At 45.5% G+C, this 23,754-nt stretch overlaps 1 protein-coding gene and 1 long non-coding RNA gene across 2 annotated transcripts in view; one reads left to right on the forward strand and one right to left on the reverse strand.

Moving 5' to 3' along the window:
* The window catches only part of LOC122241986, a 127,783-nt gene that overhangs the window by 58,585 nt on the left and 45,444 nt on the right, over window positions 1-23,754 (forward strand). The gene's annotated exons all lie outside the window — the stretch shown is intronic.
* LOC102949016 (26S proteasome regulatory subunit 4-like) lies at window positions 17,810-23,039 on the reverse strand. The gene is made up of 4 exons (XM_042998729.1): window positions 22,845-23,039; window positions 22,260-22,586; window positions 21,253-21,395; window positions 17,810-18,143 (listed from the first exon to the last, which is right to left on the reverse strand). Exons 1-3 carry the CDS (start codon window positions 23,037-23,039, stop codon window positions 21,378-21,380), a joined length of 540 nt encoding a protein of 179 aa, XP_042854663.1. The 3' UTR covers window positions 17,810-18,143; window positions 21,253-21,377.

A 23,754-nucleotide genomic window follows, 5' to 3' on the forward strand; every position in this document is an offset into this window, starting at 1 on the left:
GCGGGAGACAAGTATTTATATATATTTATTCTTTCCTCCCACTGTCCCGTCAGACCTGCTCTGTGGACCATAGTTCCTTGTGCCTTGAATGAAATTGCTGTGAATTTCCATAACTTTTCTTGTCACCGTTAGGGACAAACAGCTTTTATTGATGTTCAGCCACAAGAACAGTCTCATCTTAATAATTACAATGTTCATTCCGGAGCAGTAACCAAAATTCAGAACTTTCTTCTAGGTTAGACTTCTTCAGCTTTGAGCCTGCTTTGGGATGGGAATCTTGTTGGGGGTTGCAGTGTAGGGGTACAGCCAGCATCTATGGCCAGCATCTCTTTATCCTTGAATTGCTCTTCTAACCACCCCTACCCTCCTTCCCAGACTGCCTCTTGCTCCTTCCGAGTTGGATGTAAGATAAGGGGTAGGAAAGCTTACCTGAAAGTTTTTGCTTACAGAGGTTGCCTTGTCCTGAGATAGAAGGCAGTTTTGGTCTTTTCATAATGACCCATTCTGCTTCTATGATGAAGCCCAGAGGGTGAAATACAACACACATTTCTGCTCCACTGTTGGTGGAGGGCTGCTTGAAGCCAAGTCTCTCATACACATTTTTAGACCTAGGTGTTGTACCTGTCTTGGTACCTGTCAGACACCAGTGGTGCAAGTCAGCCTTCCCAAGTGGTTCCTGTGATGCCATTTTGGATTTTCTTGATTTCACAATTTGGCTGTGTGCCCTTAGAGTGCAACTCTAAGGTTTAGTGAAGGGCCTATGGACAGAGGTGTGGCAGGGTGAAGACAAAAGATGGCAAGACTCTTAGATACCAGCACCATGCCCCAAAGGGGTAGGGGAGGGAACAGTGTACTTGTGAAAGACAGGCTGCTGGACAGATGTGGTGGCTCAGAGGAATGAGCCAGAGCCAGAGTGGTGGCCAGGTGGGGTATGGTATGGGTTGAATTGTGCCCCTGCCCCATCAAAAACTATGTTGAAGTCCTAACCTTCAGCACCTGTGAATGTGACCTTATTTGGAAATAGGGTCTCTGCAGATATAATCAAGTTAAGATGAGGTCATTAGAGTAAGCTCTAATGCAGTATGACTGGTGTCCTTATAAGAAGAGAAGAGACCCAGACCCAGAGAGTATAATGCCACGTGGAGATGGAGGCAGAGATTAGATGCATCTACGAGACAAGGAGCACCAACAGGAACCTCCAACAGTAGGAGAGAAGCATAGAACAGGTTCTCCTGTACAGGTTGGTTCCCACTGATACCTTGATTTTGGACTTCCATCCTCCAGAACTGTGGCAGAATACATTTTTGTTGATTTAAGCCATCCCAATCTATGGTAATTTGTTATGGCAACCCTAGGGAACCAATCAAAGATGATGGAAAAATTCCTTCAGCTCTGTCCTCCTGCCTTCTTCTCATGATGGTGCCTCTCACTGGCCAGACCCACCTGGAAACCAGCCAGTGAAGGAGCAGCTTTGTGTCCCTTGGGCCAGCGTCCGGGCACAGGGCAGGGCAGAAAGCACAGGGAGGGCGGTTGTAAGTGGGGAATAATCAGCACAGGCAGGTCAGCCTTTGGCTTCAGTCTTCAAGTTCGGTGTCAGGGGTTGCAGGGGCTCAATCTCTGAAGCACTGCAGAAACTGCTGTTTTGACCTCCTTTTCTGCCCTTTGGGATTGGTTCTTTTGTGAGCACAAGCAGGCTTGAAATACAGCTGGCTTCTCAAAACTGCATGTTGGATCAGAAGTTGGTTTTCCCAGGAGAACATTGTTACAAACAGGTGAGGAAGTGGCATATGCATGCTGAGGAAGGCGATGATGTACAGACTAAAAAGCCAGGGAACAATAATCCTGAAATGCTGTTCAACCTCATTTATAAGCAGGCAAACTCAAATCAAAACAGCACTGAGATAAATCCATTGTCACCCTTCATGTTGCCTGGCTCTAGGGTTGGCAAGGGTGGGGGGGAAAGGGTGTCCCTTCACTGCCACTTGCCGGGCTGGCTGTGGATTCAGTGAAGTGGGGAGACCCAGCTCAGCACTGGCACATAGTAGGTGCTCAGCAAGTATGATTCCCTTTCTCTTACTGCTGGTTCTTCCCCCACCTTGCCCCTGACTGGAATTGTGAGGAATTGACATTGAACACAAGTCGCAGTATCAGTGCATCCGTGCGGAGGACTTCTTTGCACACACTTTCACCTTTACTGATGGAAACCCCTGGAGTTTTCACACTGAGTGTTCTCAGCAGTATCGACAACTGGGGCAGAGCGAGCACTACATGGAAAAACTGACTGAATTCAATCACATGGGTCTTGAGGGAAGTAGAGGGCAGGGTTTGAGCTGATAGTTAAGAACATTTGCACCTTATGACAGCTGCACCAGAATTATGATCCCATTGAGGACGCCCATTCAAGTTTGACAGGTGTAGCTGCAGTGGGTGCCCTGCCTCTATCTACTCAGATGCTTTCACCATTTCCACCTATGGCAGCCAGCACCTACATCTTTGTTGGTGTTTGCCCTGAGGCTACCGGAATCTCCTCATCCCTGTGCACAGCTAGCTGGAAATACCTATGAATTAACTTCCCCCTAGGGTCAGCCCTTAACCATTGGCAAGAGTCATCCTTAACCACTGGATGTTCAGGCAAGAGTCTCCCAGTCCCCTGGAGCCCTGGCCAGATAATTCTGAGTCATATTTTTGTGTCATTTTTCAATTTCCACATGGGGTTAAGTGTTAATCTTACATTGTGGTTGTTGGCTTAATAATGTGCCTTTACGGATTGTCCTTGTCTCCCATACCACTCACCCTCTTTCCTACCCCTGCTGCATGCACCCCCCACCCCCTAGGGACAACCCAAACTGGGACAGGTAGCAAGCTTAGCCTCCTGAACTGAGTTCTCTAGATAGTGCCCCTTCTGGGAGTCAGGGATTGGACTAACTTTGGCCACTCGCTCCTTGCTTTTTTGTGTAGATTCACCAACATTTGCATTGCTCACTCGTAGCCTCAGCATGATGAAAACATATATCTAGCACTTATCATATGCCAGGCACCGTTCTAAGCATTTTATGTCAGCTTAGTTATAAATCCTTATAGAAATCCTAGGAAGTAAGTATTCTTATTGTCCTATCACAGGTGAGACAGTGGGCCCCAATGAAAAACTTACCCAAAGACCCAGGGCAAGCTAGTGGCTGAGCTGGGCTCCAACCCAGCCTTGTATCTTTAGCTCATGCTCTTCCACCGTATGTTTACACTCCATGAGATGCACTTTTTGTTTCTGTGTATTCTTGCTAGTTTTCATCAGAATTTGGGGTTTAGTAATTGAGTCCTTTTGTGGAGGTAACCCCCCCGCCCCAATGGAGGAGTTGGGGAGAAAAGGAAGGTAAAGGAAAGGTATTATGGACTGAATGTAATGTTTATGTTCTCCCAAATTAATATGTTGAAGCTTTAATCCCCTTTGTGATGATACTTGGAGGTGGGGCCTTTGGGGAATAATTGGGTTTAGATGAGGGCATGAAGACGGGGCCCCCATGATGGGATTAGTGTCCTTATAAGAAGGGGAAGAGAAGCCAGAGCTCTTTCTCTCTTTACCATATGTGGACCCAGAAAGAAGACAGCCATCTGAAAGCCAGAAAGAGGACTCTCACCACAAACCCAAACTGTCAGCATCTCGATCTCAGACTTACTGGCCTATAGAACTATGTGAAATAAATGCTTGTTGTTAGAGCCACACAGACCATGGCATGTTGTTACAGCAGCCTGGGCTAAGACAGAAAGGAATAGTCAGCCATGAAATTATAGGAAAGATAAAAAATTCTGAGAGTGAATCCCAGTCCTTGGACAGCAGTGGGTCTGTTAACTGTCATGATGGGTCACAGGGTGAGGTGATCAGGATTTGACAACACTGGGCTTTGGGAGAGAGGGTCAGAGAAAAACCTCTCAAAAGGGTCAAGAAATGTGTCTCCAAGGCTTCTTCCATCTTTTTTTTAATTTTATTTTTTATTTTTTATTTTTTAAAATTTGCATCCACATTAGCATATAGTGCAGCAATGACTTCAGGAGTAGATTCCTTAGTGCCCCTTATGCATTGAGCCCATCCTCCCTTCCACAACCCCTCCAAGTAACCCCCAGTTTGTTCTCCATATTTATGAGTCTCTTCTGTTTTGTCCCCTTCCCTGTTTTTATATTATTTTTGTTTCCCTTGCCTTATGTTCATCTGTTTTGTCTCTTAAAGTCCTCATATGAGTGAAGTCATATGATTTTTGTCTTTCTCTGACTGACTAATTTCACTTAGCTTAATACCCTTTGGGTCCATCCACGTAGTTGCAAATGGCAAGATTTCATTCTTTTTGATTGCCAAGTAATACTCCATTGTATACATATACCACATCTTCTTTATCCATTCATCCATCGATGGACATTTGGGCTCTTTCCATACTTTGGCTATTGTCGATAGTGCTGCTATAAACATGGGGGTGCACGTGTCCCTTCAAAACAGCACACCTGTGTCCCTTGGATAAATGCCTAGTAGTGCAATTGCTGGGTTGTAGGGTAGTTCTATTTTTAGTTTTTTGAGGAACCTCCCTACTGTTTTCCAGAGTGGCTGCACCAGCTTTTATTCCCACCACCAATACAAAAGGGATCCTCTTTCTCTGCATCCTCGCCAACATCTGTTGTTGCCTGAGTTGTTAATGTTAGCCATTCTGACAGGTGTAAGGTGGTATCTCGTGGTAGTTTTGATTTGTATTTCCCTGATGATGAATGATGTTAAGCATTTTTTTCATGTGTTTGTTGGCCATCTGGATGTCTTCCTTGGAGAAGTGTCTATTCATGTCTTTTGCCCATTTCTTCACTGGATTATTTGTTTTTTGGGTCTTGAGTTTGATAAGTTCTTTATAGATTTTGGATACTAACCCTTTATCTGATATGTCATTTGCAAATATATTTTCCCATTCTGTCGGTTGCCTTTTAGTTTTGGTGATTGTTTCCTTCGCTATGCAGAAGCTTTTTATTTTGATGAGGTCCAGTAGTTCATTTTTGCTTTTGTTTCCCTTGGCTCTAGAGACGTGTTGAGTAAGAAGTTGCTGTGGCCAAGATCAAGGAGGTTTTTGCCTGCTTTCTCCTTGAGGAATTTGATGGCTCCCTGTCTCACATTTAGGTCTTTCATCCATTTTGAGTTTATTTTTGTCTGGTGTAAGAAAGTGGTCCAGGTTCATTCTTCTGCATGTCAGTGTCCAATTTTCCCAGCACCACTTGCTGAAGAGACCGTCTTTATTCCTGCTTTGTCAAAGATCAGTTGGCCATACGTTTGTGGGTACATTTCTGGGTTCTCTATTCTGTTCCATTGATCTGAGTGTAGGCTTCCTCCATCTTATGTATTCATGGTGGTTCTGGGTGTTTGGGGCCTCTGAAAAGTCCAGAAGGTAGGGTTAACCCTCTGAACCATCATGGGACCCTGGAGAAGGACCAGCAAACCAGGTCCCTCTTGGCATGCACATCCCATTCTGCAAAGGTAGCAGAGCTGCCAATATCTTTTTGACATTGCTGGGAAGGAAGGCCTGAGAATGTTTAGCAAGGTTGGTAGGTGTAAGTTATTAACTTATTAAGTACTGTTTTTATTGTCATTTAACTATAGTGCAAAATGGGGAACTAAGAGATTAGGTCACTTGGGAGGATCACACACCTCAAACCCAGTGCCTGTATCCCAAACCTCTGAAGCACTGCCCATACTGTAAAATGATGGTATCTCCTCTACTATTTTGTGTCGAGTGTTAATACCATTCTTCTTATGTGGTCTTTTGTTTCATGCATGTGAACATAAAAATAAGCATAAAGGCTCATGGGGATGTGGATGGGCAAGGGAAGGTGGGGCTATTTACGCAGAGGTCTCTAAAGTCCCTATCCCTTGTCAACCAAGACATTTCACATTCTTACGCTATTAAGGTAAGTTCCATATAAGATGCCAGCAGGGTAGGGGGTGTTAGGGAACCACCAATGTGGTAGATGACCAGACCTGCATTTTAAGACTGAGCGCACTGAAGTGTAGAGAAGGATTTTTTGGGTGAGGGTGCCAGAGTAGGAGGGCCAGTGAGAAGCCATTGGAAGAACAGAAGGTGGTGGTGGCTCGGACCAGGAACCAGGGGATGTGCAGATTGGGAGAAGCTGGGAGGTTTAAGACATATTTAGGAGGTAACATTTCAAACATAGCACTTTGTTTTAAATTTGAGTCTCCTACCTTGTTAATCTAATTGTGTGCTCTTGCTTTTAGTTTAAGGCCTAGAGGCTTCAGGTAATTTATGATAGAGTTTTAAAACATTAAAAAAATTTTTTTTGATGTTTTTATTTATTCTTGAGACGGAGACAGAGCGTAAACAGGGGAGGGGCATTTATTCTTGAGACAGAGAGAGGGAGACACAGAATCCAAATGAGGCTCTAGGCTCTGAGCTGTCAGCACAGAGCCTGACACGGAGCTCGAACCCATGGACTGTGAGATCATGACGTGAGCTGAAGTCGGACGCCCAACTGACTGAACCACCCAGGCACCCCAAAAAATTTTTAAAAATGTTTTAATTATTTATTTTGAGGGAGAGTACACATGTGTGTGCATGTGTGGGTGGGGGAGGGGCAGAGAGAGAGGGAGAGAGAGAGAACACTAAGCAGGCTCCATGCTATCAGCACAGAGCCTGACTTGGAGCTGGATCTTATGAACCGAGAGATCATGACCTGAGCCGAAATCAAGAGTCAGACGCTTAACTGACTGAGCCACCCAGGTGCCCCTATGATATAGTTTGTTGATCAAAGGGAGAAAGTTCTGTTACAAAAATGCCTGTTTGAATTGGGGGTGGGAGGAGGGTGGGTCTCTGCTCCTCAAAGTGGATTGGATTGTCCCAAGATTCCACCAGTGCACTGGGCAGAGTTTTCTCCCCTTGCCATCCTGCTGTCATTCTTGGGGACTTCAGTCTGCTCATGGGTGGTCCATTCCTTGCTTTGCCCCCCTCAGGGTCTTGATCTCCATAATACAAGAAGATTTCGTCTTCTCTCTATTTTGGCTACCTGTTCTCATAGCCATGCCCTGGTTCTCCCTTGGATCTCCTCCACTCTGATGTCCTGAATTGTGGTTACTGCTTTCAACATTTGGTCACCTCTATCCCATTCTATCCCTACCATCACTTAAATGTCTCTCCTGCCAATATATTCCCTCCCTTTACCTAATTGGCCCTTCAGTGCCACCCATGCGGTTCGCACCCTCCATACTGGGTCAGTTTGGCTCTCTACCTTCTCCACTCCATTGATAGGCTGCCAAGCACTGTTGGGTACACCCAATTTTGCAGATTGGGCCACCAGAAACTTCTGGTCCATTACTTGAGTTAGGTGCTCAAATCCACACAGGAAGATCTTGTTTTCCTGGCAGTGCTCTCTCTCTTTCTCTCAGAAGCTCATTCACGCTTTATCCTCTCCCTTTAAACCCTCTTTGTCAATACCTCTCCCTTCACCACTGGGGACTGACATGACCTCCCACTGAGATGAGAGAGTAGATACTCAGAAGGGGGTTCTTGCTCCACCTTCCAAACCTACCTGCATCACCACCAGCTTTGTCACTTTCCCTCTGGTCTCATGGGGAAAAAGTGGTATAGGGCCACTTGCTCCAGCTGGGTCTCAGTTTCCTCTTCTGGTGTTTGCATATTCTGTTCCCTTTACCTGAACAACACCATTCATTCTTCTCGACCTCTTGGAAGGGTCCTTTAGATCACCATCAACCCCTCATCTTCTCATTAGCTCCAGACTCCTTCTCAGTTTCCCTATTTTTAAGGTCCCCAACCCCTACCTTATATTACTTCAGAGCTCAAGGCACAAGGCCAGTGAAGGCCAGGGCTGGGGTGCATTAGCATTCCCAGCTCTCCACCTCACTCTCATACCAGGTTGGCCCTGCACCAGATTTCTACCAGGTGTGCCTTAGAAACTTGGCACCTAAGGAGAAGTTGAGTTTTCTGAATTGTCATCAGTACTGACCTTAAAAAAAGTTCATTTAGAAGCAAAGAGGATTTATCTCTCAATTTCATCCTGGTGAACTTCAGATCGAGAATTGTGTTTTGGGAGCTTGTTCTTTGTAAGCTTATTACAAAAATAACACGGCTACATAATTGCAGAAGGAAAATGAAATTTTATTCTCTTTCTGTGATAACCTTGAGGGAAAATAGAAGCACACAGAAAATTCTCTACTTAGGAAAAATAACCAGAACCTCCCCAAAATGTTATGTAATTTAGGTGTGAGGTGCTTTGGAAAAAAAAAGTCTATTTATCTTAAGCCCCTAAAGAAATACCTTCATGGGGAGATTATCCCATTGAAATTTACTTTAAGGAATTATTTAAAGAACATTGGTCTTCACCACCCATTAATCAGATTTCATTTGATCTTACTTTGGTTTCTCTTTAGTTATGGGTAATTATTTTAAGACTGATGATTGCCTGCTATAAAGGATTGGATTTTTATGTTATAAAAACATTTCAAATGATCTATTGGTCTGAACACTGTCGGGGAGGACTGGAAGAGTTCTGGGAGGCAAATCGCTTTAAAGTCGATTGGGCTTGGTCTGGGTTGTGACAGAGAAGAATGAAAATGGTGTTGCTCTGGAGATTTTCTCCAGAGGCAAACTAGTCCTCCAGTGTGGCAGAGGTCTCAAAGGCAGTGGTGGATTGGATTGAATCTCCAGGCCCACTTTTGGGAAGGCCTATAGCCATAGCTGTCTGGAGAGGACACTGGGCATCCCCCACCATGGGCTTCTCTGGGCTTTTTTCTACAGTGTCCATTTCAGGGCCCTAGAAAGAGCCCAGCTGGACAAATCCTTACACGCTCCCAATGTTTTCCTCTCGTGGGAATCATGCCACTTGTTTTTCCAAAGCCAAACATCGAGGCTAACCTGAAGTATAAGCAGACAAGAGGGCGGTGACATAGACTGGGAGAACCCATGTGCTGTAGACAGTTGTAAGCCCATATCACTCTAATCCAACACAGTGGTGAGACCTTTAACAAGTTGCTCAAATGCTTCAGGCCTCAGTTTTCTCACCTGTGCAATGGGAGAAGTAGGAGTACCTGTACATTGTAAAGTTGTCATGAGGAATCAATGAGATGATGCACATGAAGCATTCAACTCAGTGCATGGCCCATAATAGGTACTCAGTGCACATTATTATTCTTAGTATCTGTTAATTGGGCTAATCATTGCCATCTCTGAGGTTGTTGCGACAACTAAATGACATCACGTTGGTGAAGGCCTTACAGTGTTGGGCACACAGCAAGCACTCAATACAGGATAGTCATTAATGTAAGAAATGTAACTGTGTTCAGCCTGTCCCCCTTTTACCTCTGTCCCTCTCATTTTCTTTTCGCTTGTGGTGCCCAGCCCACACTGGCTTCCATTTATTCCCAAGTGTCCAAGTCTGTTCCCTCCTCTCCTGTCCCTTGCCTCTGCACTCAATGGCTCCACTTTATCACTCAGGTCTCAAGTCTGAAGTCATCTCTGCAGAGACCACCTGGGTTCAAGAGCCTCCCTGGCCCTCACCACAAGCACTGTCCATCCTGTATGATGTGGCCCGTGCCAATATTTATTCATTATTTATTCAAGGAGAATTGGGATCTCTCTTATCCACTGCAGTTCCCAGGGCATAGGACAATGTCTGACACAGATTAGAGGTTCAAAAAATACCTTCCCCAGCTTCAGACTGTCAAGTGCCCATTGGGAGTCCCTTGAGGGAATTAATTTTGCAGTCAACATCTTTGAGCCTTGAAAATGCTCAGTGTTCTCTGGAACAGGGTGCATAAGAAAGATTCATAGTACTAGGCACTAAGAGTGTTCAGGGAAATAAATCTCCCCAGTGAAAGAACCAGCTGAGGGTGCAGGTAAGCTTTGGGTAGACTGGGCTGGGCAGAAAAGGAAGTTCTCTATTCCAGGAGGGAGGTAGTAGCAGCAAGATCCTCCTAGGGTACCATGCTGCCCAGGGATTATGGGAGAGGAAGACTCACTGACTTGTTGGGAATGAGTGCTGTGGACAGAGGATCTAGCTCCCAGGGCTGGGCTCCCTTAGCAGAGTAGGGAGATAGGAGAGAGGGATAGAAGTCCAGGCCACATGTGTGGAGGGGCCATTCACGGACGCCAGCAATGATTCAGTCTTGAAGATGTAGATTCAGGGGATAGCCCAGAGGGTGTGAGACAGGCAGGAGAGAAGGGCACAGTGGTAGGGGTGACCAGAAATGGTCAGAACAGAAGGACCAGGGGAGAGGAGGCTGAATCTCTGTGTCTAATGGGTTTAGGAAATTCATCCATCTATCCATCCTCCTCCCTCCCTTCTTTCCTCCATCCCTACCTACTTTCCTCTCTCTTTTCTTCCCTCCTTCTGCTCATAAGTCAATCTAAGAGCCAGTCACCTGCTGGTAGTTGGAGGCAGTAAGTAGTACCTAATCCAAACTCCACGAACTCACAGTCAACTTAGGGGCGGGGAGACAAACAAGGTCACTGCTGCAGCATAAGTCACCTTTCTGAAAACTTAAAAAGTGTTTCTGCTTTATGAAGAAAAAGGCGTTTTTTTTTTTTCTTTAAAAAAGAAAAATCAGTAAGTGTATACACTGTTCCACCTGAATGGTGCTGTCCAGCAGCTGTGTCTCCACCTGGGGGAACTTTCTGGCACCTGTGGCTGCAGACACACCCACACCCACCTACCACCCTGGATACCAAGATCCCTGCCTGTCCCCTATCCCTTAGGAAGCAACTGAGTCAGGATCAGAGTCTGAATAGGGGTTCTGGGAGTAGAATTGCATCTCCCAGAGCAATGGATAGGCAAGAGAAGTGATGTAAGGAAAGGCCTGAAGTGCGATCAGGAACAGGGAACAGCTGCACAAATGTGGGTGAGCCAGGGAAGTGTGTACAAGACTGGCTGTGCCCATAGCAGGTGTATGTTGGAGGCGGCTCATGGCTACTGTCCCAGCACACACAGTGGCTAGGAGGTGGCAGTCTACACAGTGAGCAGATAAGTGAGTAGATGTCTAGATTGCAATGGCAAGAATGTGGTGCCCTTGTAGTGCACAGTCTGAACGTCATAAATAGCAGACAAGACATTTTAATATAAACAACAGGATTCGTTATGACAGAAGTGAGCGCTGCCATAAGAGGCAGAATGTGGCAGTAAGGAGGCTCCAGAGGGCCTCTTTAAATGCTCCGGGACTGCCCAAGCCCAGGGCTTTCGGCTTCCTGACAGTCAGGAATGGCCATCTCCTGTCTCCTCCAACCACTAGCCCTGACTTGGCCCCATCTGTCTTTGTGTTTTGGTCCTGTGCCTTGCCTGGCTTGTTGGGGTGAGGCCTGGCTTTGGCTTAGCAGTCCCTTGGCAGCCCCTCGGCTCCTTGCACTGCACAGATAGGAAGTGCGGCACATCTGCTTCTGCTCAGGCCCCAGGACCCCACCCCCAATTGTCAAGTCAGGGCATGGCACGGCAGGGCAGGGATGACAGCTCAGTTCCTGGCCTAAGGAGCAGAGCAAAGAGGGACGGCAGGTCCTGTGCTTCCAGCAGCCATCTCGGCTCTCCTCCCCCAGTGTGCTGCCCTGGGAGGTGGTCACGGCATCTGGGAGGGGCTGATGGTTTTGGGGCTGGAGGTGAGAGAAGCTGGAATTGATGGGGCAAGGAAAACACTGTGATTTAACAACCCCACACAGTGTATTGTGTCAGCATTTGCATCAGCCAACACATCACAGAACAAGCTCTTGAGGGATTCTGAGTCTTCTGTGTTTGATTTATACAAGTTTACTACAAAGAATTGATTGGGGCTGGCAGTGGATTGCCACTGCTGGATTATCTTAATGTCTTCCTGGAGAAACTGTGCAGGTTATTCTTCTTGCTAATAAGAATCACATATCTATTTATCTATCTGCCTGGGAACAAAAATTCAACACTGCCAAGGAACATCGTCCTTGCTGGAGAAAATCCTGTCTTTTCTGAGATATATGCGTGTGCCCTCTGGGTGACTTATCACGGGTCTTCCTGGGCCCCGACGCTCTGTCTGGGTGGGAGTTTCAATGGGGCAGCCCCTGGTGTTTGCCAGACTGTCCGCAGGGACTCAGCTACCTCCACAGCTGAGGGAGATGCGATTGTATGGATCCTCTGTCTGTCTGCAGGATGACGGCTTGCTCTCAATTTCCTAATGCTTTAAAACAAAGTAGTTCTACCTATATCCATATATATATATATATATATATATATATATATATATACACATATATATATACATATATACATATGTATACATGTATATACATATATATGTATACATATATACGTGTGTGTGTGTATATATATATATATATATATATATATATATATGAAGACACAGCTACTGTGTCTTCATGTATACATATGAAGGTGGAGGGGACTGGTCAGGGAAACAAAACAAAAGAGGAAACATGGATTTTGAGACCAAGACCTGGGTTTGAATCCCGGAAATATTTGCCCTGGTAATAGTGTGATTTGGCCGTTGTGGTAGATAGAGGAATGGCCCTTGAAGAATGCGTGTCCTAATTCCTGGAATCTTTGAATACACTATCTCAAATGGCAGAAGGCACTTAGCTGATGGGACTGCACGAAGAATTGTGAGATGGGGAGATGACCTTGGATTGGGTGGGTGCAATGTAATCATAAGGGTCCTTACAAGGAGAGACGAGAAGGAGATGGAATGATGAAAGCAGAGGTGAGGCAGGGAGGGAGATAGAGAATGAGAATACTGGAAAATGTTATGCTGCTGGCTCTGCAGATGGACGAAGGAGTCAGGAGCCAAGGAATGCAAGAGGCCTGGAGCTGCTGGAAAAGGCAAGGAAGTGGATTTCCCTCTTAGAACCTCTGAATGAGTGTGAGTCTGCCGACATCTTGATTTTAGCCCAGTGAAACCCATTTAGACTCTCTGACCTCCAGAACTGTAAGAGAATACATTTGTGTAGTTTGAAGCCAGAAAGTTTGAGGTACTTTGTTACAGCAGCAACAGGAAGCTCATACCAGCATGTTGCTTTCCCCCTTTTAGCTTCAGTTAGCTCGTTTCCAAAGGGAAGGGAAGGCAAGCTAGGACTTGCTTTCCTTGTAAGGCTGTTGTGTGGCTTAAATGAAGGAATTATTTTGCAGTGGTCAGGTACATGGGGAAGAGGAACGAGGGTGAAGAGGATGGCCTTCAGCAGCAGGCACTCTGGAAAGCGTTTCTCAAACTGTGGTCAAGCTCCTCTCCCCCCATTTTTAATAAATTTCAATCCTTCATGGATCAATACTTTTATGAAATATAATAAAAATGAATCATTAGAAAAAATGAAATAAAAGACACAAAATCCAAGCCCTATTTTTTTTATTAGATTTAACAGCCATAAAATTGTTGTGTGTAATTGCTCTGAAAGTTTCTAAATGTTTATTCTCACTTTCTGTACTTGCCTCATGTTTATGGGTAACAAACAGTTTGGGACTGTCCCTGGTCAAGACCGATACTCTGAGTCGATTGTTATTTGGAAGTGAGCAAAAGTTGCTATCTAAACCTCGGGAAATCAGATTGCTTTACAGATGAGGCAATAGCCAGACTGAATTTTGAAGTGTGAATAGGGGTTTACAAGGAAGAAAAGAACAAAACACAAAGCAGGGGGAACAGCATGTTAAAAGGCACAGAGGTATGCAGTGCATCATACCTCAAATATGAATACCTGACATTGTCTTTCAACGATGGCATGCTGAAATTTGACCTGTTCTAAGACTTTCATAAAGAGGAGAATGCAACATGCAGTGTTAATGATGGGAACAGTACCTCTCAGGTTAAAGTTCCTCAGAAGTTTCTTCCTGCCCTTAGGATGAAGCGGCAGCTCTCAGTGGAGCCCACAGAGCCTGGTGAGCCTTGGGGCTGCCCCCTGGTCCAGCTGCACTGCACCGTGCTCCAGCCCTCCAATGCCACCCCATGCTCCAGGCCCACTGGACTCATTTTCCCTTCTTGCAGCCATGTCCTGCTCCAGGACCCCAGTATGGTGTTCCTCTGACTAGCATGCTCTTCCCATCTTCTTGTCAGGTGAACTCCTACATGTTCTTTAGGTATCAACTTGAGTGACATTTCCTCAGGGGACCATCTCCTACCTCCCTGCTTTTGTCTTGGTATATGTTCCAATAACCTTATCCTAGGATAAGGTTTTGCCTGTTTTACTGCTCAGTCAATATCTAGAGGACAAATGAATAGATACCCTACGTTTCTCTCTCCCCAGAACGTACCACAGTTGAGTGAAAATTTTCGTACCTTTATCTGTTTAGAGTTGATGTTCCCACTGAACTATAAACTATATGAGGTCACAGATTATGTTGTTTTGCCCCATACAGGACCGCATACATAGCAGATGCTCAATAAATACATTGAATGAGTATGTGAGTGAGGGAGAGGATGAGCTCTGAGATTTGGGTGGGTTGGTGGGGTAAACCCTTATAGAAGGGTTTGGTTGTCCTCCTTGGAGTTTCCTAAAACCAGTGGCAACAATAGCTGACATTCAGAGAGAGAGAGAGAGAGAGAGAGAGAGAGAGAGAGAGAAGAGAGCTATCCTGTTGATTTTGTTTCTCTGGAGAGCCCTGACTAATATAGCCCAGTTATGGAGTAGAGTGATCAGCATGGTGGCAGAGGTCTGAGTGCGCTATCACAAAGGCTCTGCTAAGACAGGAAAGATGGCCTTTGATCTCATTTCTTGGGAGTCCTTCGGGCACATGAACCCCTTCCTGGTGTCAGATCAGGCCCCACAAGAACAACACTTCCCTGGCCTGGCACATTCCAGGAAACATGGTTTTCACAAGTCCCCAAGCTTTGAGGGATACTGGTAGAGGCATGGAATTGTTCATTCAGCAAATGTGCATTGAACACCCTTTATGAGATGAATCTTGTTCTAGGAATACAGTCATGAAGGATGCAGGTTTACAAGACCCTCCTCTAAGGGGGTCTTTGGTGTATCATGGTTGGGAGAATAGACAGTAAGGAAATGGAGGTGAGTTGTGTGAAGACAGTGAGGCATTGTGTTGGATTCTTGACGCAGTAATGTTAGGTGATGAGTATGTTCTAGGCAGAGGAAAGAGCTAGGGCAGATGGGTGCAGAAAGGAGGGTGATGGGGTTGAGCCTGGAGAGCATGTCAGGGTGTTCTATGGTGAGCCTGGACTGTGGTGGGCTGGGGCCCTGAACAGGTAGGGCCTGTAGGCCACAGAAAAGAGCTTAGACTTATTCTGAGTGGGAAGAAAAATCTTTGGAGGGGAGGTGTTGAGGAGGGGAACATTGTGATTTTGTTTATAATGGAATACAATGTCCATTTGATGCAGTTGTCCGAATGAAAGCTGATGGTAGCCTGGCACGGGAGGCAAAGGGAGCCTGGAATGGGAGACACACGTGGGCAAAGGTGGGGAACACTTTGGAGGTAGAGGTGAGATGAATTGCTGATGAATGCTAGGGGAGGGGTACGAAAGGAGGAATGGATTCAGGGAAGATGCCCTGATCTCGTAGGAAGTGGTGACTCTGCTGTCTCTGAAATCAGCAGTGGTACCAGCTGCATAGGGGTCAAAACTGATAGGTTTTGAGCTGAGACATTACCTGGTCACTCCCTTCAATTCTTCTGAAAATTGGACGAATATCCTCTGACCTCCTCTTTAGCTGTCCCACCAGTTGGACCAGAAACATATCTGAAAGCTCATCAGATCACTAAGGAAGCACGAGGCTCTTGTCTGCTTCTCTTGTCTTCAGCCTTGCCTGCCCTTCAGGACACCCCTGCCTCTCAGGGCAGAAATGCCCCCTTAGCCACTGGGTCTCACAAGTGCTGGGCGCAGGTCACTGCATGCCCCTGGGTAAGTGTGGGCAGGTGGAGAGCTGCCCCGCTAGACATGCCCAGTGTGCTAGGCTCCTCACTCTTGTGCCCTTGCCCATGCTGCTCTTGGGCCTGGAAGACCTTCCCCCTCTTCTGAGGACTATTGTTACTCATCCTTGGAGGCTTTCCTTGGCAGCCCCTCCCATCCCATGCCTCTCCTCTGTGTGCTCACAGCCTTGTGGTTAAAGTTAATGTCCCTCTCTTTAAGGGTCATCCTTCACGAGGGGGTGAATACCTGAGGGCAGGGACCATGTCTTACTTATATTTCCAGCACCTAGCCCAGGGGGCTCTGTCATTGTTTGAAATGATACGGCAAAATGAATCCATCGCTGGCCACAGAAGTGTGGGCTGGGAAGAGAAACTTGCCTTTTCCAGAAGTGTCTGGCTTCTCTTTCACAGACAATACTTCAGGCACCAGCAGAACAATAATAGACTCCAGCTTTATCTTCGTTTCCCTGATTAGGAAGACCTAGTTTTGAGTTAAGGTTGTAAATGAGGTGCTGTGACTGTTTCATGAATAAAAGACCTAAATTTGCTTGAACTTGGGTGATAAGTATTTTACATTTAAGACATGTTTGGCATTATGTTCAAAGCTGAATATATCAGATGTTCTATAATACAGGCTCAGTGTTAGGCTAAAATCAAATGTGTTCACACTAATGGGAAAAAGTCTAGGGGCTCTAATCACAGCTTGTGATTCAGCATGATTGACAGTGTTTCCATTTTTTAAAGTCCCTGTTTTTCATGTGGAATGAATGACTCCTTTTTCATTTTGTTCCTGTAATAGGAAACGTTCTCATTGTGGAAGGAAATCTCTACAAGCAGCCCATTAAATAGTAAAATGTTACTGCTGTGTCTGAGTGAAATTATCATCTGGGGGAAGCATCAGCTTTGCAGGTGTACAATACCCAGAGTGGGTTTTCTCAAACTGCCGAGCTTGGGGGCAGCTTTTCATCATCTGGGGGGACACACATTCAACATCATTGTCCCACCTCTCCTCTAAATGAAACCTTGCTTTGCATGTGAGTTGGGCTTCTTCTGGATGTTGGCTGTGGAAACTCACTCCATCTACTTCAAGTGAGAAAGAACTTGCAAGAATGTCAGGATGTGTTGCTGAATTCAGTGTTAGAGATAAAGCCAGGAAGTGGGACCAGAGCTGGCCTGGAGTGTTATCCTGAGCTGGGAATCTTTACTTTGTGTCATTTATTCATGTTGCTCTTCGTTCTTCTGTCTTGCTGTGGCCCAGCCTTCTTCTTTCCCAGTTCTCATGGTGGTCTAATGGTCACCACCATCAGATACCCAGAAAGAGTCTGACCTCTTCCCCAAATGCAATGCCCTTCCCTAGACCAGTCCATGGTAGGTAGGGGGTGGGTTGTATCATCACACCAAACTTCTGCTGCAACCATATGGGTGGCGGAGGAAGGCTCAATTTCTAGAAAGGCATTACATTGCTAGGGAGAGCTCAGATTCATGCCATAAATGGATAACAAGCTCAGTGACTTCTGCCATGTTGAAATTCAAATTCTGACAATGAAACCCGTAAATACATACTTATGAAAAGGGGATTATGAAGGACAGAGATCATGTATTTCTGGTTCCATGTGGAGCTGTGACCAGACCTACCTAGATGCTTGCCACCTCATTCTTAGACCTTGTACTGTTGATTTAATTTTGGGGACATCACCTCTTCCTCCAAACCCAGTCCCCTTTTCCCTCCTTGGACTGGATCCTCACTAGGTAGTATTCACCATAAACCAGGAGCTTCCAGCCACAATGATGAAACTGCTGTCCATCAAAAACATTGCTTCTGTACATTACCTCTCAGCCTTCTAGCAACCCCATCTTACAGAAGTGGAATTGAGGCTCATACAGGTTGAGCAATTTACTAAGGCCATGTCGACAGGATGAATGGAAACAGGACTGGCATCCCATATTTCTTGTTCTAAAGCCTTTATTGATTTCATAACACCACGCTAGTCCCTTCACATAGCAACACATCTCGAGATGAGGTTGTCAGCAAGGATAAAGCAGAAATGATAGACACGAAAACGGGCCCAGAATGTCTGCATCTGAGAAAGGTTGTACAAATAATATGGGTGAATCTGATATCTTCTAGGATTCTTGGCTTCTAGGACCTTGGATTGGCTTAGAGTATGTTCCAGGCCTTGTGGGAGCTCATAGCCCTCCTCAGGATGTTGTGCATTTCCAGGGGGCTTATGTGCCCATTGTCTCCTTGTCACTCAGGTTCTTGGGCCTCTGGATACTTTCTCCATGCGGCACAACATTGACATGGACATGGAAACACATTTCTTAGGTAATGTCAGACTTTAAATCAAACCTATTCACGCTAATGTGAATGTAGTTGCCTTCCTGGAGGATTTGGAGGTACGTAGAAGATGGGTTTCCATCCAGTGACACAGATAGTCTAGGGTTTGACATTAGCCACTCCTACACTTGAACTATCTGTGGTCATCATATCCAGGGACATTTCCACTCATTCTTCACCCCACAGAGTCCCCTCACCCCTTACCATCTGCCCCTCTCTCCCTTTCTTATTCCCTCTTGAGTTTCAGAGTAAAACACACGGTCCTTCCATTTTCTCATGGTTAGTAGCTGCTGGATGCAAACCCTCGTGTTATTCCCAACCCCTCTATAGTCCCTGAGTGGAACTAGAGCCTTAGTCTGTGGGACACCCCCTTCTATATCTCTGTCTCTGGGGCTGCTGTCTCTGTTCTCCACCACCTGGAGTTGCAGCCTATTTGCAGCTGCTCATGTCAGTATGTGCTGTTGGAAGTCATTTTTTTCTGACTGTGGTAGGTTGATCTTCCCTGCCCAGAGCCTTCAGCACAACCATCCTTGAAGAGAGAGGAAAGATAATTTCCTCCAGGTGGAGAGCCATGAAAAGGCATGGTGGTAGGGCTGGGCCCAGAAAGGAACAGCAAAGAGTGGGGCAGAGGCAGTGTTGTTTCGGTGACGTGGGATGGAAAGTGATGCAGGGCTAAGGTGATGCAGGGCTTTGGTAGCCTGGAAGAGGGCTCCAAGTTTCTTGCAGGGGATAGTGGGAGGGCATGTCTTTATCTCTTTGCCCATGTGTGAAAGGTAGGGGTTGGTCTTTAAACATTTCTATGTCTTAGTCCTAAATATAGTGTGTGGTTCATAGAAGCAAATGGTAAATATGTGCTGAATAAATGTGTAGGCATAGAAACAGGTTTTCTCAACTGTGAAAGGGAATTAAGGCACTAGAGAGTAGGTGGATCCAAGAGGCCACTTTATAAATGCTGAAGTCCTACTCTGTAGACATGTACCTCAAAGTCAGCTCTGGGGTTCAGACAGGCTAGCTCATGCTGCCCACCAGGCAGTCCCTGGGGCTGAATTTGATAGAGCCTATGGGATCTGGACTAGTAAGCCCCAACCTGCAAGCCCCATTGAGGGAAGAGTTAGCTTACTTTAGTCATCCTTGCATTTCTGGCCCCAGCACACAGAAGGCCTCAAGAGTTGAAACGTGCCCAAAAAGAAACCCTTCCAAATGGAGACCCTTTTGGCCACTAGGTGGCGCCATTGTTCCAGCCAAAGACCACAGAGCCTGTTGGGGAGCCCACATGCTTGGAACTTTGAGTTGAATCCAAACTCCTCCAACATATCTGTCAGGTTCTAATCTCAATGCAGTAATACATTCTAATCCCATAACAAGGGGATTAACAACACCACTGTAGCTAATTTGAATTGAGAATTGAGAAAATCTGTTTCAGAAAGCAAATTCCAAGACGTTTCCTTCACTCAGCTGGCTAAGAAGGGCTAGGCATGTTGGAAGGAGTAGTAGTTTCTGCACAAATTGGCAAATCAGCTTGCAGACTGAGCTTCTCACACAGCTCACTGCGGTGCCGATTTACAGAACTGTGGAGCTCACCAGGCACCCCAGCCCCTGTGCCATCTTGGTGTCTGACAGAAAAGGAGCTAAGGACAAATAGAGAAAATGTCTCCCTCATAAATTCCCAAGAATTCTTCTGTTTGCACCAAGGTCTTGATGTAGGACACCTCTACCATTCTCCACATATTCATAACCTACCCTTTCTTCAAGGTCCAGTTCCAAGGAGGTTATTTTTTGTGCCATCTCCTGTCCCAAGGACAAAGACCTCTGAATTCTGGAAATGCTTTTGACCCAGTGAGCACTGAGGGATGTGAGTGTGATCCACCTTTTTCAGTACTGTTGTTTCTCGACTCCTCACTGAGGTGGTAATTCCTTTGAGGGCAAGCTCAGTACTTTGAGCTTGTTGTGTTTCCTGCACACAGCAAGAACTTGGTAGATATTTGTGAGTGTTGAAGAGCAAACAAAGTAAAACATTGCTCCATATTCAAAGGGCTGGGAGATGTTTAATAGCAACACATAAAAAGAGAGTTTTGTGGGTCATTACTCTTCTCAGATAGCTGTAGATTATGATTTTAGATCATAATCTATAAATTAGCAGCATGAATTTGTATTAATATTACTGTAAATAACAATAAGAATAGGTACATTTGTTGAGTGCCTGATATATAATAGTCACTGTGGTATGCATTTTACATATGTATTTCAATAGTTTTTCAAAATCTCTAAGAGGCATTATTCCCAGGTTTCCCATGGGAAAAGTAAGGTTTAGGAAGATAAAGTCACCTGCTAAAGTTTCTAAATTAGTGCCAGCCAATCTTTGCAGGGTTGGCTGGGTTTGGAAAACCCAAACCCCTACCATAGGTGCCAAGTCCCACAGTCCTTATGAGACTCCTAACGACTCATATCCTGAGGCCATGCATAGCTACACAGATCTGACTCTGGAAGGGCTCAAGGGCATGGAGAGCAATGTGCCTGGAGGAGTCATCTGGTGGGTGGCCAGAAGCAGTGCATCTTGGGAACCTTGATTGAAGTGAATCCCTCAATTGTACTTCAGTAAAAACAGACAAGGCTTGAAGGACAATGTATTTGCCCAGTAGAACACATACAAAGAAGAGATATCATTGCCTATTTGGTATGATTTAGAGGTCACCTGGGAGACTTCCCTGCCCTGAGTTATTTTCCTCTCTGGCCTGTTTTGGTCTCCCAAATATTGCTATTAGTTCTTATTTTCCTTGAATTTAAAGTGTTTTGCAGTCTCTCAACATTGTCCATGATCTATCAAACCTGTCAAGGAATGAGTTAAGAGCCATATGGAAGGAGGATGGGTGCCTGGAAGTGGCAGGGGGTTGGGTGCACTTTGGCTCTTCCCTCCTGCCTTCATGGCTGGGGATGAGGCCAACAGGCAGGCAGAAAGCCACTGATGGGGCCCCTGTAAGGCAAGGAGAGTCCAGATTTTGGATTTGGATCACAAAGTCTTTCGGACCTTGCTTTACACCTGTCCTCTTTACCTTGGCTCCCCAAGGCTGCCACTCCTACAGCTGGAGTCCCAGATGCCATGGGTTGTTAAGCAAGCATAGCAGGTGTTGGCAGCAACAAGAGATGGAGGGGGGAAGACAAATCTTTAGCAGAATCTTCATTCAGCTGAAGATGCCTGAAATGGAAATACATTTCTGGGGAAAGAAATCTCTGGTTGACACTGAACATTTCCCTTGTGAGAAAAAAGAGAAAAGGGCCTCACTATTTGCTTGCATGAGCTGTAGGAAGCCCCCGGTTTGTCTCTGATGCTGGAAATTCCTTCTGCAGAGGAGAAGTCTTTCATCTTACTATTAAAAACTAAGTTAAGGTTTCAAACCTTTGACAGAGTAAATTCTTGATAGCCCTTTCTCCTGAGAGTCTATTGCCATGGTAGAGAAGAACAAAAGGATTGAAATGTGAGAAATCTGAGCACCTGGGGAGAGTAGGCAGGTGTGACAAGGCAGGCTGAGTCCTCAGGGACGTCTTTGCACTTTGCTGATTTCATGAGAGTATTGTGAGTTGGCTTCCTTTATGCAGGTCTAAAGTGTATGCATTTGACTGACTAGGCGGTAGCCTTGATTGTCTAGTAGTTTTCTGGGTTATTTTTCTAGAGTGGCTCCAAAGTTCGTTGGCTTTAGAGAGCCATACAGAATTTCTCTTCACTGGGCTGTGGGAGACTGCTTTGGATTCTGTGTCTCCCTCTCTTTCTCTGTCCCTCCCCTTCTCGTGCTCTCTTTCTCTCTCTCCTCTCTCAATTAATACACATTAAAAAATTTTTTTAAAGACAAGAAACTGGCTGTGGTTTGGTTTCTACTGCTTTGGCTAATAAGGTTTTACCTGTGCCAGGTGGACCATAGAGAATGACCCCTTTGGAGCTTTATATCCATGTTTTCATAATATTCAGGATGAGTGAGAAGAAGCTCCACAGATTCCTTAATTTCCTGAATTTGGTTGTCCAACCCCCCATATCTGCATAGATTTCCTGGGAGGTCTTCTCTACCTTCATTGCTGTGACCAAGGTCTCTGTGTCATCCCTGAACACCTCTATGACAGCATGAACCTTGTGTCTGAGCAGGACTGAGCAGCCTGGTTCCAGCAGATCCTTGTCTACAAAGGAAAGAATGTTGATGTAGAGTTCTGAGCCCACAGGTGTGGACATAATGGCATGATTGTCATCAATGATCTCTTCCAACATTCCTACTGACATTGGGGTCCTCCTTAGATCATCCACCTTTGATCTTTCCTCCTCTTGCTTTTCTTCTAAAGGCTTCATTTGTTCCTGGTTTCTAACGAATTCTTCCTCCATGAGAAGATAGTCTTTAATTCTCTCTAACTTTGGTAATTTTTTTTATTTTTTTATTTTTTTTTTATTTAAATTTTTTTTTTAACATTTTATTTATTTTTGAGACAGAGAGAGACAGAGCATGAACAGGGGAGGGTCAGCGAGAGGGAGACACAGAATCTGAACCAGGCTCCAGGCTCTGAGCAGTCAGCACAGAGCCCGACGCGGGGCTCGAACCCACGGACCGCGAGATCATGACCTGAACCGAAGTCGGCCGCCCAACTGACTGAGCCACCCAGGCGCCCCAAACTTTGGTAATTTTAACAGGCACTGACTGTGAGGTGTCACCAGTGGCAGCTTGCTGGCAGCATCTGGTCCCTTTGTTTTCTTCTTTTTCCCCACTCTAGTTGGTGCAGGAGGTTTGTATTTCTTATTCTTGTCCTTGTCATCCTTCTTGCCACCTCCAGGGCCATGATCACCACTCTGACTTTGACCCATCTTGCTTTGGCTGCTCTAAATGCTGCTGCTGGAAGTCTTTCAATTTTTTAAAAATGTTTATTCATTGTTTTGAGAGGCAGAGACCGAGTGAGAGTGGGGGAGGGGCAGAGAAAGAGGGAGACACAGAATCCAAAGCAGGCTCCAGGCTCTGAGCTGTCAGCACAGAGCCCAAGCCTCCTGCGAGGCTCAAACCCACAAACCATGAGATCATGACTTGAGCCAAAGTCAGAAGCTTAACTGGCTGAGCCACCCAGGCACTCCTAAAAGTGGGTATTTTTAACATAAAATGTAGTGAAGTCAATTGAGAAACTGTTAGAACTGGTAGCAAGTTAGGAAGTCTGAATGCTGAGGAATAAACCCATCAAAAGACTATGTGACAGAGGTTTGAAATAACCAACATACATACCATGTTTCTAGATGAGAGGACATGATATCTTAAAGGTGACAATTCTCCTCAAATTATTTTACAGATTCAATAATCCACATTCACTGTTAGTGTGAGATTTGTTGCAACCTCATTATTGGAAAGAGATTTGGCAGTATCTACCATATCACGCCTTTTGACCTAGCAATTCCATGTTTAGGAAAGTCTCCTCTGGCAATACTTAAATGAGCACAAGGTTCATTGCAATAGTTTATGTTACTAGAGAATTGGAAGCCATTTAATGGTTCTTCAATAGGGAATGATTGCATCATGGAATGCAATGTAATGGCG

The sequence above is a fragment of the Panthera tigris genome, chromosome C2 (assembly GCF_018350195.1).
Source record: "Panthera tigris isolate Pti1 chromosome C2, P.tigris_Pti1_mat1.1, whole genome shotgun sequence".
Lineage (NCBI taxonomy): Eukaryota > Metazoa > Chordata > Mammalia > Carnivora > Felidae > Panthera > Panthera tigris.

What these genes read in the sequence shown, in the direction of transcription:
- LOC102949016 (XM_042998729.1), bottom strand. Translation starts at nt 23,039, where the DNA reads ATGGGTCAAAGTCAGAGTGGTGATCATGGCCCTGGAGGTGGCAAGAAG. An exon ending in TAAAATTACCAAAGTTTGGG is followed by an intron (nt 22,587 to 22,844) that starts GCGCCTGGGTGG and finishes CCAAAGTTAGAG; the next exon opens with AGAATTAAAGACTATCTTCT.